The sequence below is a fragment of the Ailuropoda melanoleuca genome, chromosome 2 (genome assembly GCF_002007445.2).
Source record: "Ailuropoda melanoleuca isolate Jingjing chromosome 2, ASM200744v2, whole genome shotgun sequence".
NCBI lineage: Eukaryota > Metazoa > Chordata > Mammalia > Carnivora > Ursidae > Ailuropoda > Ailuropoda melanoleuca.
In genome coordinates, this window is record NC_048219.1 from 167,350,411 (window position 1) to 167,364,006 (window position 13,596).

Genomic DNA, 13,596 nt, shown 5'->3' on the forward strand with positions numbered 1-13,596 from the left:
ACAAAAAAAATTTTGTACCCCCTCTTTTTAGAGCATTAATATTTTATCAGATACAACAAACATGGATAAAATGTGATAAATAGTTAACCTACTTTGTTAGGTATTACTAGGATAATTCTTTTGGCTTTTACCAATTGAACATTAAGCTTGTTTTGAAATATTTATGATGTGTGTTACTGTCGGGGAAAACTCATCAGTAGATTTTAAAACAATGTTTTTATTTCTCAATTTTTCCCTTGTGATAGCTTTTAGACAATCTGATGCTGCTCTTCGATGGTCTGTCAGTTTGGTATTCTGAAGGTCAAGTATGGGCAAAACTTTCTCAAATTCAAATCCAGTTGCTTCTAGGATTCATTGGAAGGGGAAATGTGCAGGTTTGTCAATTCTTTTTCATTATTTTCTATACTTTGCATGCAGCATAGGAGTTATTTGTGTAATTAAATGACAATAAATTTTCAAGTATTTTAATTTTTTTATTAGTTCCAAAAGTATCCATGATTTTCCTCTAGTTTCAGTTTTGTTAATCAGAAAGAGGCTTCAGAGGCATTGATTGTTTCTTCCTGATGTATATGACTCAGTATAATTTTAAGTTTTCCTTTTAAAGGATTTATGCATAGCTTATACAAAGAGGCGTTAATCATATTATCTGTATTTAATGTAGCTAAGAGTTAAACAGCCTGCCTAGCTTCTTTATACGTATTTTTATACATGTGCAGTTATAAGGCTTATATTTTTAGGAAATTTTTTTTTGTTTTTTCCAAAATCTTTTTCTATTTCCTTATTAATCCATAGTTTTATATTATATCTTATATCTTTTAATTCATCAAACACTGAATACCTACCAAGTATGAGCATTGTGCTAGGTTTTCAAAATATAGATAAATAAAATAATGGACCCAAGGAATATTAATTATTTCTATTTTTAATTAAAAATTTTAAATGTTGGAGAAGTTCCACATGAATTTTAGTCTGTCGTCTTTCTATTTACATTGGAGAACGTGACTGGATTAATCATGATATGTATCCCATTGCTATTTACGTCGCCCTTTTTATTTTCTTTTGATACTGGAATTTTAACAAGGGGGTAGGAGTGGGGATGTTTTCTAATATATATAAACTTACCGTAATGTTGATGAGAACATGGAGAGATTAAAATTCCATAAGATTGCCATATTTGTAAAAGGCCATAGTTTTCAATAGTTTTTGGTTTCAGTTTTGGTTTTTTTAAGATTTTTATTTATTTATTTGACAGAGAGACACAGCGAGAGAGGGAGCACAAGCAGAGGGAGCGACAGGCAGAGGCAGAGGGAGAGGGAGAAGCAGGCTTCCCGCTGAGCAGGGAGCCTGATGTGGGGCTCGATCCCAGGACCTTGGAATCATGACCTGAGCCGAAGGCAGACGCTCTTGACTGAGCCACCCAGGCTCCCCTCAATAGTTTTTTTTTTTTTTTCCTAATTGTAAAAGTAACACGTGCTCATTGTGGAAAATACACAAAAACATACAGAGAAGAAAATAAATCCATCATCCCATAGCCCAAGAAGAAGTATCTGTATTTTTCTATACATATATCTTTTTCAGATAATTGAAATCCTCACATATTTTGATAATATGATGATATGAATAGTAATATGTTACTAACTTTTTAAACATATGGGTTTTTTTTCTTAATCATAGAAGTAACAGATATTCATTGTAAAAACATGGAAAATGCATAAAAGCTAAAATAAGATGGGGTTTCTGATACGTGGATGGTGGAAGCTTGAATTGTGCAGCCATTCAAATGCAATTTGAAGATATATGAATTAGGTACTTTAAAAAAAGATCACACTCTGTCTAGTACTAAATCTGTATCATCAGATAATAATCCAAAATACCAGACAGCCTTTGTGTACATAGATGTTCGTGGTAGTATTCTATTTTTCTCTACCTAGAAGTAGAATGAAGATAGCTTTTGGGGCTTTTTCATTAATATTAGCCTGATGGCTGTTAAAGCAGTTGCAGTCAGCATGCCAGGTATTTATTTTAGATATGAAGACCCTCCCCCCCTTCTAGTCACGCTCAGTGTTTATCTTTGATGAAATTTCCATATATAAAATATGTTTGTTTAGTTTGTCCACCATTAAATATCTAATGTCTGTCCCATAGTAGGGCTCTATAAATACTTGTTAAATAAAGATTCAAATGGGCACATGCACCCCAATGTTTACAGCAGCAATGTTCAAAATAGCCAAAATATGTGAACAGCCCAGATGTCCATCGACAGATGAGAGGATAAAGATGATGTGGTATATATGTATGTACAATACACACACACACACACACACACACACACGCACACACACACGCGCACACATAGAGGAATATTACTTAGCCATCAAAAAGAATGAAGTCTTGCCATTAGCTACAGGGTGGATGGAATTAGAAGGTACTATGCTAAGCGAAATACGTCAATTAGAGAAAGACAAATACCATATGATTTCACTCATATGTGGAATTTAAGAAACAAAACAGATGAACATAGGGGAGGGGAAGGAAAAATAAAGTAAGATGATGACAGAGAGGGAGGCAAACCATAAAAGACTATTAACTATAAGAAACAAACTGAGGGTTTCTGGAGGGGAGGTGTGTGGGGGGATGGGGTAATTGGGTGATGGGCAATAAGGAAAGCACTTGAAGTGATGAGCACTGGGTGTTGTATGCAACTAATGAATTACTAAATTCTACCTCTGAAACTAATAATACAGTATGTGTTAATTAAATTGAACTTAAATTTTAAAAAAACTGAAGGCAAAACATAAATAAATTGAGTACAGAACCTATAGACATCTTGTTTACCAGTAGTTAGTAACCTAAAACATTTTTTACTAACTAGTCGTTTAATTTTATTTTCACAGGAATAAAAGCATAAAAGGCTGGGAAAGCAACTTCTTCCCTTAAAGGGGTTATAGTAGAGCTCCTTTGCCAATCTGGCTACAAATTTTTGTTTCGCTCATACTTATTAGTTAATTGCCAGTATGTAAGTATTAGGAGATGTCACCTAAATGTCAACATTTCCTAGCTTGTCTTTAAAGCAAGACTAGGTGGTTGTTGATTTATTTAGTGCAGCACGTGGTGTCCATTTTGTCCCCAGTTGTCTTAGTTCTGCCAGTGATGAGAATATGAAATCACCTGGAGGAGCTTTTATAAAAATGCCTTTGAGGGGCATCACCCTTAGTAATTATATCAGAATGGAGGAACTACGGCATTGGTATTTTTTGTAATTTCTCAGGTGACCCTAATTCAGTACTCTTTATAGTGGGGGGGGGTCATATATATCTGTATGTAGAGTGTGTGTGTGTATCCAAAATTAAGACAGTGGTCAAATTATCTTGTATTCATTAAAAGTATCTTTATAATTTTTTTAATAATAATATTTTTTATTATATTATGTTAGTCACCATACAGTACATCCCTAGTTTTTGATGTAAAGTTCCATGATTCATTAGTTGCGTATAACACCCAGTGCACCATGCAATACGTGCCCTCCTTACTACCCACCACCAGCCTATCCCATTCCCCCACACCCTCCCCTCTGAAGCCCTCAGTTTGTTACCCAGAGTCCATAGTCTCTCATGGTTCATTCCCCCTTCTGTTTATCCCCCCTTTCTTCTTCCCTCTCTTCTCCTACTGATCTTCCTACTTCTTATGTTCCATAAATGAGTGAAACCATATGATAATTGTCTTTCTCTGCTTGACTTATTTCACTTAGCATTATCTCCTCCAGTGCCGTCCATGTTGCAGCAAATGTTGAGAAATCGTTCTTTTTGATGGCTGAGTAATATTCATTGTATACGTGGACCGCATCTTCTTAATCCAGTCATCTGTTGAAGGGCATCTTGGCTCCTTCCATAATTTAGCTATTGTGGACAATGGTGCTATGAACATTGGGGTGCATATGGCCCTTCTCTTCACTACGTCTGTATCTTTGGGGTAAATACCCAGTAGTGCAATGGCTGGGTCATAGGGTAGCTCAATTTTTAACTTTTTGAGGGACCTCCACACTATTTTCCAGAGTGGCTGTACCAACTTGCATTCCCACCAACAATGTGGGAGGGATCCCCTTTCTCCACATCCTCTCCAACAATTGTTGTTTCTTGCCTTGTCAATTTTTGCCGTTCTAACTGGAGTAAGGTGGTATCTCAATGTGGTTTTGATTTGAATTTCCCTGATGGCTAATGATTTTGAACATTTTTTCATGTGACTGTTAGCCATTTGTATGTCTTCATTGGAAAAGTGTCTGTTCATATCATTTTAAATAAATTCAGAAGCTTATAGTGTATTTAATACCATGATACTAAGTTAAAAACAGACCACTAAATATTCAACTTTTTATGTAAACAGTATTTTATCTTATTTGTTTTAATAATAATTTTTTATTATGTTAGTCATCATGTAAACAGTATTTTAAAAAACACATAGCAAAGAGGCGCCTGGCTGACTCAGTTGTTAAGCGTCTGCCTTCGGCTCAGGGCATGATCCCGGTGTTATGGAATCGAGCCCCGCATCAGGCTCCTCCACTGGGAGCCTGCTTCTTCCTCTCCCACTCCACCTGCCTGTGTTCCCTCTCTCTCTGGCTGTCTCTCTCTGTCAAATAAATAAATAAAATCTTTAAAAAACACACACACACACACACATAGCAATAAAGTCCAGAAGTATTAGCATTTCCTAGATGATGAGATTTTATGTCCTTTTTCTTATATTTGTTGGTCTCTATTAGAATTAAGTTGTAGTCACAAAGACTAAAGGGAAGAATTGGGGAAAGTCTGAGGAGATAGAAAAGTTTCACAGTAGAAGCTTAAGTTAAAAGTAGGAAAGTTAAAGTCTTGAGCCATCTTAGATATTGTTTCCTCCAGTGCTGTTTGCCTCTTTAAGGCTTGTGTGAAAAGACTGCCTAAGGTCTTTTATTGTCTTGGCCTGCAAAGACCTGTGCATACAGCTCAGACTAGTGTTTGAAACAAATACAGTCATGAAGTGATGCCAGATTCTGATACTTTCCTCTTTTCTCTTGCTGTTGTTCATTTTGAAAGTAATAAGATCCAACACTGTAATATAGTGTTAAGTGAGAAGGAGATAATTTATATCATCTGTCCTACCATTGTTTTATGGCTTAGATCTAGCCTTGACAGAAGGAGGCCCCATTTATGACCTAATTTACCTTCCCGTGTTGGGGTTAAGGCCAATGTTTCATAGTAATATAGAGGATTCCTTTGCCTGGGCTTATTAGTATATGTATTTTCCTTGGGAAGTTTAAGAGTAGTGACATTTCTGTCAAGAACTCAGTCTCCCTTCTACCTATCCTTTATGTATCATAATGCTTTGATTCCAAAAAGCAGAAGCATCAACCCAAATTGACTGAGTTTAGGAGGTTTATTGGCTCTTATAATAGAAAATTCTGTAGTTCAATTTAAGGCATGATTTTTAATCAAGGCTTCAGTTCCATTTATTTCCTGTTTTCACAGCACTCCTTTCCCTCATGTGTCAGCTTGTCTTAAGCTGGCTGTCCTTGTCACAAAATGCCTGCCAATAGCAGTTGGTGCTACATGCTTCCTTGTTTATATCTGATAAAGAGAGTGCTTCTGGGGCACCTGGGTGGTTCAGTTGGTTATGTGTCTGCCCTTGGCTCAGGTCATGATCTCAGAGTCCTGGAATGGAGCCCCTGCTCATCAGGGAATCTGCTTCTCCCTCTCCCTCTGCCTCACCCCTGCCTGCCCCCAACTTGTGCTCTCTCTCTCAAGTAAATAGAATCTTTAAAAAAAAAAAAAGAGTGCTTCTTCTTACCGTCACTGTTCTTCATGAATCTCTTTTGTTTCTGCATATCCTTATAAATAGAGACACTAGATGTCTTTGTTATGAGCTATCTTTTTGAGGATGCAGGTATAGTGAACAACTTTGGAAGACAAAGATTCTGTCTGTCTCCAGAGCAAAAGGCAGGTTTGTTTACTGCCCAGTATAATAAAGATAGTGTCTCCCTCCAAGGCAAAGTTCAGGCTAACTTACTCTCTGGTATAGAAGATTTAGGTTCCTTATGCTTGGGGTTCCTCCCCTATACTGCAGCCACTGGGTGTGCATGCATCATCTCTCACCATGGGAGTAGCAGTTCAGGGAACCAGGGAAAACACTGATATTCTGACTGTTGGGACTGCTGTAGGTCTTAGTCTCTGAACCAGGAGTCTCATATCTTCTGCCAGCATCTATGAAACTGTAGCAGGCTAACTTGTTAGGTTGGAGGTAAGGCAAAATCTGAGACCCTTCACAGTTCTTGACAGTTATTATGTAAAAATCCTGAACTTGAACTGGTAAGGCCATCCCCAAATGAATCCCTCTGACAAAAGCAGCGACATGAGGTTACTGAAAGATAAATTTTCTGAACCACTCACTGTGGAAAGTGGTTGGATATTCTGTTTGGCTTATATCTTTTAGGACCTATTGTTGGAACTAGAGATGGAATCATTCCCCTATCCTTACAGAGTATAGGAAGGAGTGGAATGGATGTTGGGGTGATTAATTTTCCACTACACCTTTTCCGTATATTCTGCTTTTATAATTTATTTTAAAAAAAAAACCAACTTCAGGGGCTCCTGGGTAGCGCAGTCATTAAGCGTCTGCCTTTGGCTCAGGGCGTGATCCCGGCGTTCCAGGATCGAGTCCCACATCGGGCTCCTCCGCTGGGAGCTTGCTTCTTCCTCTCCCACTCCCCCTGCTGTGTTCCCTCTCTCGCTGGCTGTCTCTCTGTCACATAAATAAATAAAATCTTTAAAAAAAAAAAAAAAACTTCAGGAAGAGCTAGAAAACTTTTGCTAAATATCTGCTTTATTTTGTTCTTTCTCACCTATTCTGTTTTCTCAGGTTTGTGCAATGGCATCAGCTAAGCTAAACACCCTTCTTCAAACCAAAGTGATTGAAAATCAGGATGAAGCATGTTACATTTTAGGAAAGTTGGAACATGTTCTAAGTCAGTCAATCAAGGAACAGACCGAAATCTACTCATTTCTGATTCCCCTGGTCCGTACCCTGGTTTCCAAAATCTACGAGCTTCTCTTCATGAACTTGCACCTGCCTTCTTTACCTTTTACCAATGGTAGCTCTTCATTTTTTGAAGATTTTCAAGAATATTGCAGTTCAAATGAATGGCAAGTTTACATCGAAAAATATGTAAGTTTTATCTATTTTGAGTGAAATTTTTCTAAGTTGTCATTTTTATAGACATCTATGTTAAATTTTCTGTATGTATATATATTCATAAGATCGTGCCTTACATGAAGCAGTATGAAACCCATACATTTTATGAGGGTCATGAGGACATGGCACTTTATTGGAAGAATTGTTATGAAGCCTTAATGGTGAATATGCATAAACGAGACCGGGAAGGAGGAGAAAGCAAGCTTAAATTTCAGGTAAAAATTATTAAATGTTTTTAGAATCTAGTTTTTTTTTTTTTATGTTGGTTTCAAGTATTTAATATTCAAATAAGAATAAAAAGTCTGAACTCTGAAAATAAATGGTCTTTCCTGCTGTTTGAAAATTATTTCAGAATTGAGGGCGCCTGGGTGGTCCAGTAGGTTAAGCATCTGCCTTCAGCTCTAGTCATGATCCCTGGCTCCTGGGATCAAGTCCTGCATCAGACTCCCTGTTCAGCGGGGAGTCTGCTTCTCCCTCTGCCCCTCCCCCCTGTTTGTGATCTCTCTCTCTGATAAATAAATAAAATCTTAAAATTATTTCAGAATTGAAAGAAAAAGACTAATCAGTAACAATTAAAAAGTTAATGTCAAAATGTTCTATGCATAGTTGATATGTAAAAAGTCTGTTAAGCTGATAGTGTACATATCTCTAAGGAGGCTGGGTATATATCAGTGGTTAGAGAATATAGCACTAAATACTTGCCTTAGAAAAGAAGAAAGACCTCAAACTAATAATTTAAGTTTCTACCTTAAACTAGAGAAAGAAAGCTAAACTAGTTTCCAGATACGAAACTAACAAAAATAAGAGCAGAAATCTATGAAATTGAAAGCAGGAAAACAATAGAGAAAATTAATAAAACTAAAATCTAGTTCTTTAAAATGTCAGTAAAATTGGGGTGCCTGGGTGGTACAGTTGGTTAAGCATCTGATTCTTGGTTTCAGCTCAGGTTGTGATCTCAGGGGTTGTAAGATTGAGCCCTGCGTTGGGCTCCATGCTCAGCGTGAAGTCTAGTTGAGACTCTCACCCTCTCCCGCTGCCCCTCCCCTGCACTCTTTCTGTTTAGACTCTCAAATAAATAAATATATCTTTTTGGAATGTCAGTAAAATTGATAAACTTCAGGCCAGATTGACAAAGCAAAAAAAGAAAGTGAAAAATTACCAGGAATGACAGGGATATCACCTCTGACTCCATAGACATCAACGTGATAATAAGAGACTGCCACACACCAATCTATTCATATAAATAAGATGACTTAAATGGATCCATTTCTTGACAAATATAAATTTCCAAAACTAATTCAATAATAAAGTGATAGCCTGGATAGTCTTATCTATTAAGGACATTGAATTTATAGTTTAAAAACCTTCCAGGGTGCCTGGGTGGCTCAGTTAAGTGTCTGCCTTCGGCTCAGGTCATGATGCCAGGGTCCTGGGTTGAGCCCCACATTGGGTTTCCTGCTCAGCGGGTAGTGTGCTTGTCCCTCTCTCTCTGATTCTGCCTCCACTCATGCTTTCTCTTTCTCTCTCCAATAAATAAATAACATCTTTAAATAAATAAGTAAGTACCTTCCAAAAGGGAAAACTCCAGGCCCAAGTGGTTTCACTGGTAAATTCTAATGAACATTTAATGGGGAAATAACACCAATTCCTCATAATCTCTTCAGAAAACAGAAAAGTGAAATCACTTCCCAACTCATTATATGAAAGCAATGTTATCCTATTATTGAAACCATACAAAAATAGTGCAAGAATACACGTGAAACTCTTACAATACTTTATATTAATTATACTGGTTAAAAATCACAAAAGTAGTACAAGAAAACTATAATATTTCTTAGGAAATAGATGCAAACTAGGTGCAGCAATATATAAAAAAAATAACACATTACACCAGGGAGTTTATCCTGGGAATGCAAGATTGCTTCAACATTTGATAATTAATCAATATAATGGTAGTAGACCAAATTCATATTTATTGAAATGAAGCTAAATGATTATATCCATAGATGCAGAAAAAGCATTTGACAAAATTCAACATCCATTTAATGATCAAAGTTCTCAGCAAACTAGAAATAGAAATAGAATCTCTCCAGAAATCCTACAACCAGCTTCATATTTAAAGATGGAAAACTGGGGGTGCCTGGGTGGTACAGTCAGTTAAGTGTCTGACTCTTGATTTCCACTCAGGTCATGATCTCAGGGTCGTGGGATCAAGCCCCACGTCAGGCTAAGCATGGAGTCTGCTTAAGATTCTCTCCCTCTGCTCCTCCCACTCCCTGTGCTCTTGAATCAATCAATCAATCTTTACTGGGGAAAAAAAAGATGGAAAATTGAGTGCTTTTCTTGTAAGAAGAGAACTAGGTGAGAATGTCCACTCTCTGTAGTCCTCTAGTCACTAGTCTTAGCAAATGCATTGAGAATAGAAAAAGAGCGGCGCCTGGGTGGCTCAGTCTGTTGAGTGTCTGACTCTTGGTTTCCAATCAGGTCGTGATCTCAGGGTCATGGGATTGAGCCCTGTGTCAGGCTCAGCACAGGGTCTGCTTGAGATTTTCCTCTCCCTCTCCCTTTGCCCCTCCCCCTGCTTGCATTATGCTTTCTTTCTCTCAAGTAAATAGATCTTAAAAAAAAAAAAAGAATAGAAAAAGAAATAAAAGTCATTTACTTTGGGAAGAAAAATAAAACTATTTGCAGATAATATGATTATATAGATAATCCTAATGAATTTACCAAAAATCTCTTGCAATTAATGAGTTTAGCAACACTGCAGGACACAAGATCAGTACACAAAATTTAATCATATTTCTGTATACTAACAACGAACAATTGGAAACTGAAATTTTGAAAAAGCACTGTTTACAATAACTCTAAAAAGAAAAAAATACTCAGATATCAATCTAACAGAATATGTACAGGATCTAAAAACAAACATGATGAAACAAAGATGACCAAATAAAAATTCATTTATTCCATAAAATGGTATAAAAAGAAACCTTTGTAATCCACCAGTATTAACATTTTGGTGTATATCTTTCCTGATTTTTATGCATATATTTGGTTAAACCAAAATGGCAGTTTTCATTTGCTACTCCTTTTCTTGAAATGTACTATGGGGGCATCTGGGTGACTCAGTCAGTTACGCATCTGCCTTTGGCTCAGGTCTTGATCCCAGGGTCCTGGGGTCGAGTTCCACATCTGCCGCCTCGCTCAGCGGGGAGCCTGTCCCCACCTGTGCTCGCTCACACTCTCATGCTCTCTCTCTCTGACAAATAAATAAAATCTTTAAAAAACAAAACTATTATATTGCCCTCATAGAAGTTCTTTCAATTTCTATTCCAGTCAACACTTTCTTTGTAACTTCACCTTTAGCTTTTCTAGGGAAACCTAACCCTAAAATATTCTTATTGTTTGAACTTCACCAACCGCAAAATTGGTGTTTAATTATTATGGAGCTGTCGTGATTTCTTCAGTTTTCTTAGCAATGATCTGTGTTAAATATTTGATAATCCCAAATCATTGATTTCCCAAAGTTCTAGTAATAATTATAATAACAATTATAGTAATAACAGCTACATTTTACTGAGAGCTCATTACTTTAATGGCACTGTATTAAGCACTATAAATCTTAATCTTTTTTGATGACAATTATTGTCAATGTTGTCTTAGAGATGAGGATACTGGACCTCAGAGAATTAAGTAGCTAAGATTTGTACCGAGGCCTAACTCCAGAGTTATATTCTTTCTTTTTTCTTTTTTTTTTTAATACGATTTTCTGTATTTATTTGAGAGAGAGAGCATGCACACACAAGCTGGGGGTAGGGGCAGAGGGAAAGGGAGATGCAGACTCCCCGCTGAGCCCAATATGGGGCTGATGCCAGGACCCCAAGATCAAGATCATGATCTGAACCGAAGGCAGGCACTTAACCAATTGAGCCCTCCAGGTGCCCCCAGAGTTATATTCTTAACCATGCTCTGCTGGAATGCCTTTCTAAAAGATGTCTTTTAAATCCATATCTTTAACTGTTTTCAGTGTAATTTGGTATTGATTTTTTGAAACAAATTAATGCCATTAATTTAGTTCCTGATAGATGAATATCAGTGTGAGTCGGATGAGTCAGTCTTACCGCTTGTCTTTTTGAAAACTGTAAAACTTTAATTTTAGGGCTTAGAGTTATATCTGATAGAACCTATTATCAGGGTCTATTTTATCTTGAAAACTGGAATAAGTATGTGAATTTATTTGCTGATAACTAGGATGTTATTAAAAGAGCAGCAAAATGATGAAATTTTTCATTGTGAGAGATTTGCCCCTGTAGTTTTCTTTTGTCTTTGGCATTGCCTTTCAGGTCCCCAGTAGTAGTATGGATGTGGTTACTCTTCCTTCTACTTTATTTAAGCACGAGTCGTATTCCATTGCCTTAAAAACCAAAGCATCCCAAAGGAAGATCATTTTATTTGACTGTATGAGGTTAATTATTCTGAGTTTCAAAATCCTCTATTGAGGTACATTATATTTTTGAAGTTCTTCACATGTTTATTGTTTAATTTTTAAGTTTTACAAAATATGGATGGATTATAGTTAGAATCACATGCTTCATTGAAGAAGTTATTCTAATGGAACAAGAAAATACTGTTGGTTACCAGCTTCTTTCCTCTAGACCATGATTTTATTGGGTCAGATTTTTAAAATTATTTAAATATATGATTCAGTGCTATTATTTTTTGCTGTTTCAGGAGTTTTTTGTGGAACCATTTAGTAGAAAAGCACGCCAAGAGAACTTGAGGTATAATAATACACTTAAACAACTTAGCAGTCAACAGTTAATCACTCTGAGACGCTGGAAGGCAGTACAGCTCTATCTTACATCTGAAAGGGGACCTTGGGCTGAAAGGTAGGAGGATATTATTTATTAAATACCCTTTCTTCTTTAGAACTCCCGTCTAGAACTTTTTGAGCCAGTGACCCCTCCAATCCAATATTTAAAACATTCAACTTACAAAAAATTGCTTTTAATTAATTTGTCTTTTTGTGAATTACAGGTCTGGGATGTTTAGAGCTTTGTATATATGTTTTTCACCATGGAGCTATTTCCCTTCCTTTTACCCTGCGATGTAGAATTTAAAATGTCTTGAATCTGTCTTCCTGATACTGCCTCTTTGAGTTAGAGTTAATGATGTTATGTGTTTCAGTATTTTACAGTTTATTTACTTGATCCTAAGTCATGTGTGTTTTACTAAATTTTATATATATTTGTGTGTGTGTGTATTAAAATAATGTAATATATAATATATATATTACACCCCTTTTATTATGGTAAAATATGCACAATATAAACTTCACCATTTTAGCCGTTTAAAAATATACAATTTAGTGACATTAAGTACATTCATAATGTGCAATCATTACCACTGTCCAGCTTCAGGACATTTTCATTACTGCAAAAAGAAACCCTGTACCCATTAGGCAATCACTCTCTATTCTTTTACCCAGCCCCTGGCAACCACCAATCCACTTTCTGTCTCTATGAATTTGCCTGTTCTTGATATTTTATATAAATGGAGCCATACAATATGTGGCCTTACCCCTTTCACTTAGCATTATGTTTTCATTATATTGTAGCATGTATCAGTACTTCTTTTTCAATGGCCTCATAATATTCCATTGTGTAGATATACCACATTTTGTCTATTCATTCATCAGATGATAGACATTTGGGTTGTTTTCCTTATGGCTATTGTAAATAGTACTGCTATGAACATTTGTGAGCAAGTGTTTGTTTTAATGTGCTTTTTTAATTCTTTTTTTTTTTTAGATTTTATTTAAGAGAGAGAGCATGAGTGGGGTGAGGGGCAGAGGGAGAAGCAGGCTCCCTGTTGAACAGGGAGCCTAATGCAGGGCCAAGTCTTGGGGATCATGACCTGAGCCAAAGGCAGATGCTTAACTGACTGAGCCACCCAGGCGCCCCTCAACATCTGTTTTTTAATTCTTTTAAGTATATACCTACAAGCAAAATTTCTAGATCCTGTGATAATCCAATGTCTAACTTACTGAGGAATTGCCAGTTTTCCACAGCAGCTGCATCATTTAACATTCCCATCAGCATTGTTTGCGGGTTCTAGTTTCTCCACAACCTTATCAGTACTTATAAAATTTTTCTAATTTTTTAATTATGACTGTCCTAGTGGATGTGAAGTGGTATCTTATGATTTTGATTTGTATTTCCTAAAGACCAACGACGTTGAGTATCTTTTCATGTACTTGTTGGACATTCGTATATCTTTTTTGAAGAAATATCTCTTCAGGTTCTTTGCCCATTTTTATTTTTTTTATTTTTATTTTTAAAGATTTTTTATTTATTTATTCGACAGAGATAGAGACAG

General features: G+C 36.4%; 1 protein-coding gene across 8 annotated transcripts in view; it reads left to right on the forward strand.

The window, feature by feature from the left end:
• NBEAL1 (neurobeachin like 1) overlaps nt 1-13,596 on the forward strand; it is a 199,956-nt gene that overhangs the window by 103,289 nt on the left and 83,071 nt on the right. For all 8 annotated transcript variants that reach the window (XM_034654989.1, XM_019799567.2, XM_034654993.1 and 5 more), the window contains 4 exons: nt 246-374; nt 6,886-7,191; nt 7,284-7,433; nt 11,950-12,107. In XM_034654989.1, the coding sequence (XP_034510880.1) occupies nt 246-374; nt 6,886-7,191; nt 7,284-7,433; nt 11,950-12,107 (743 nt within the window). The remainder of the gene's footprint in view (nt 1-245; nt 375-6,885; nt 7,192-7,283; nt 7,434-11,949; nt 12,108-13,596) is intronic.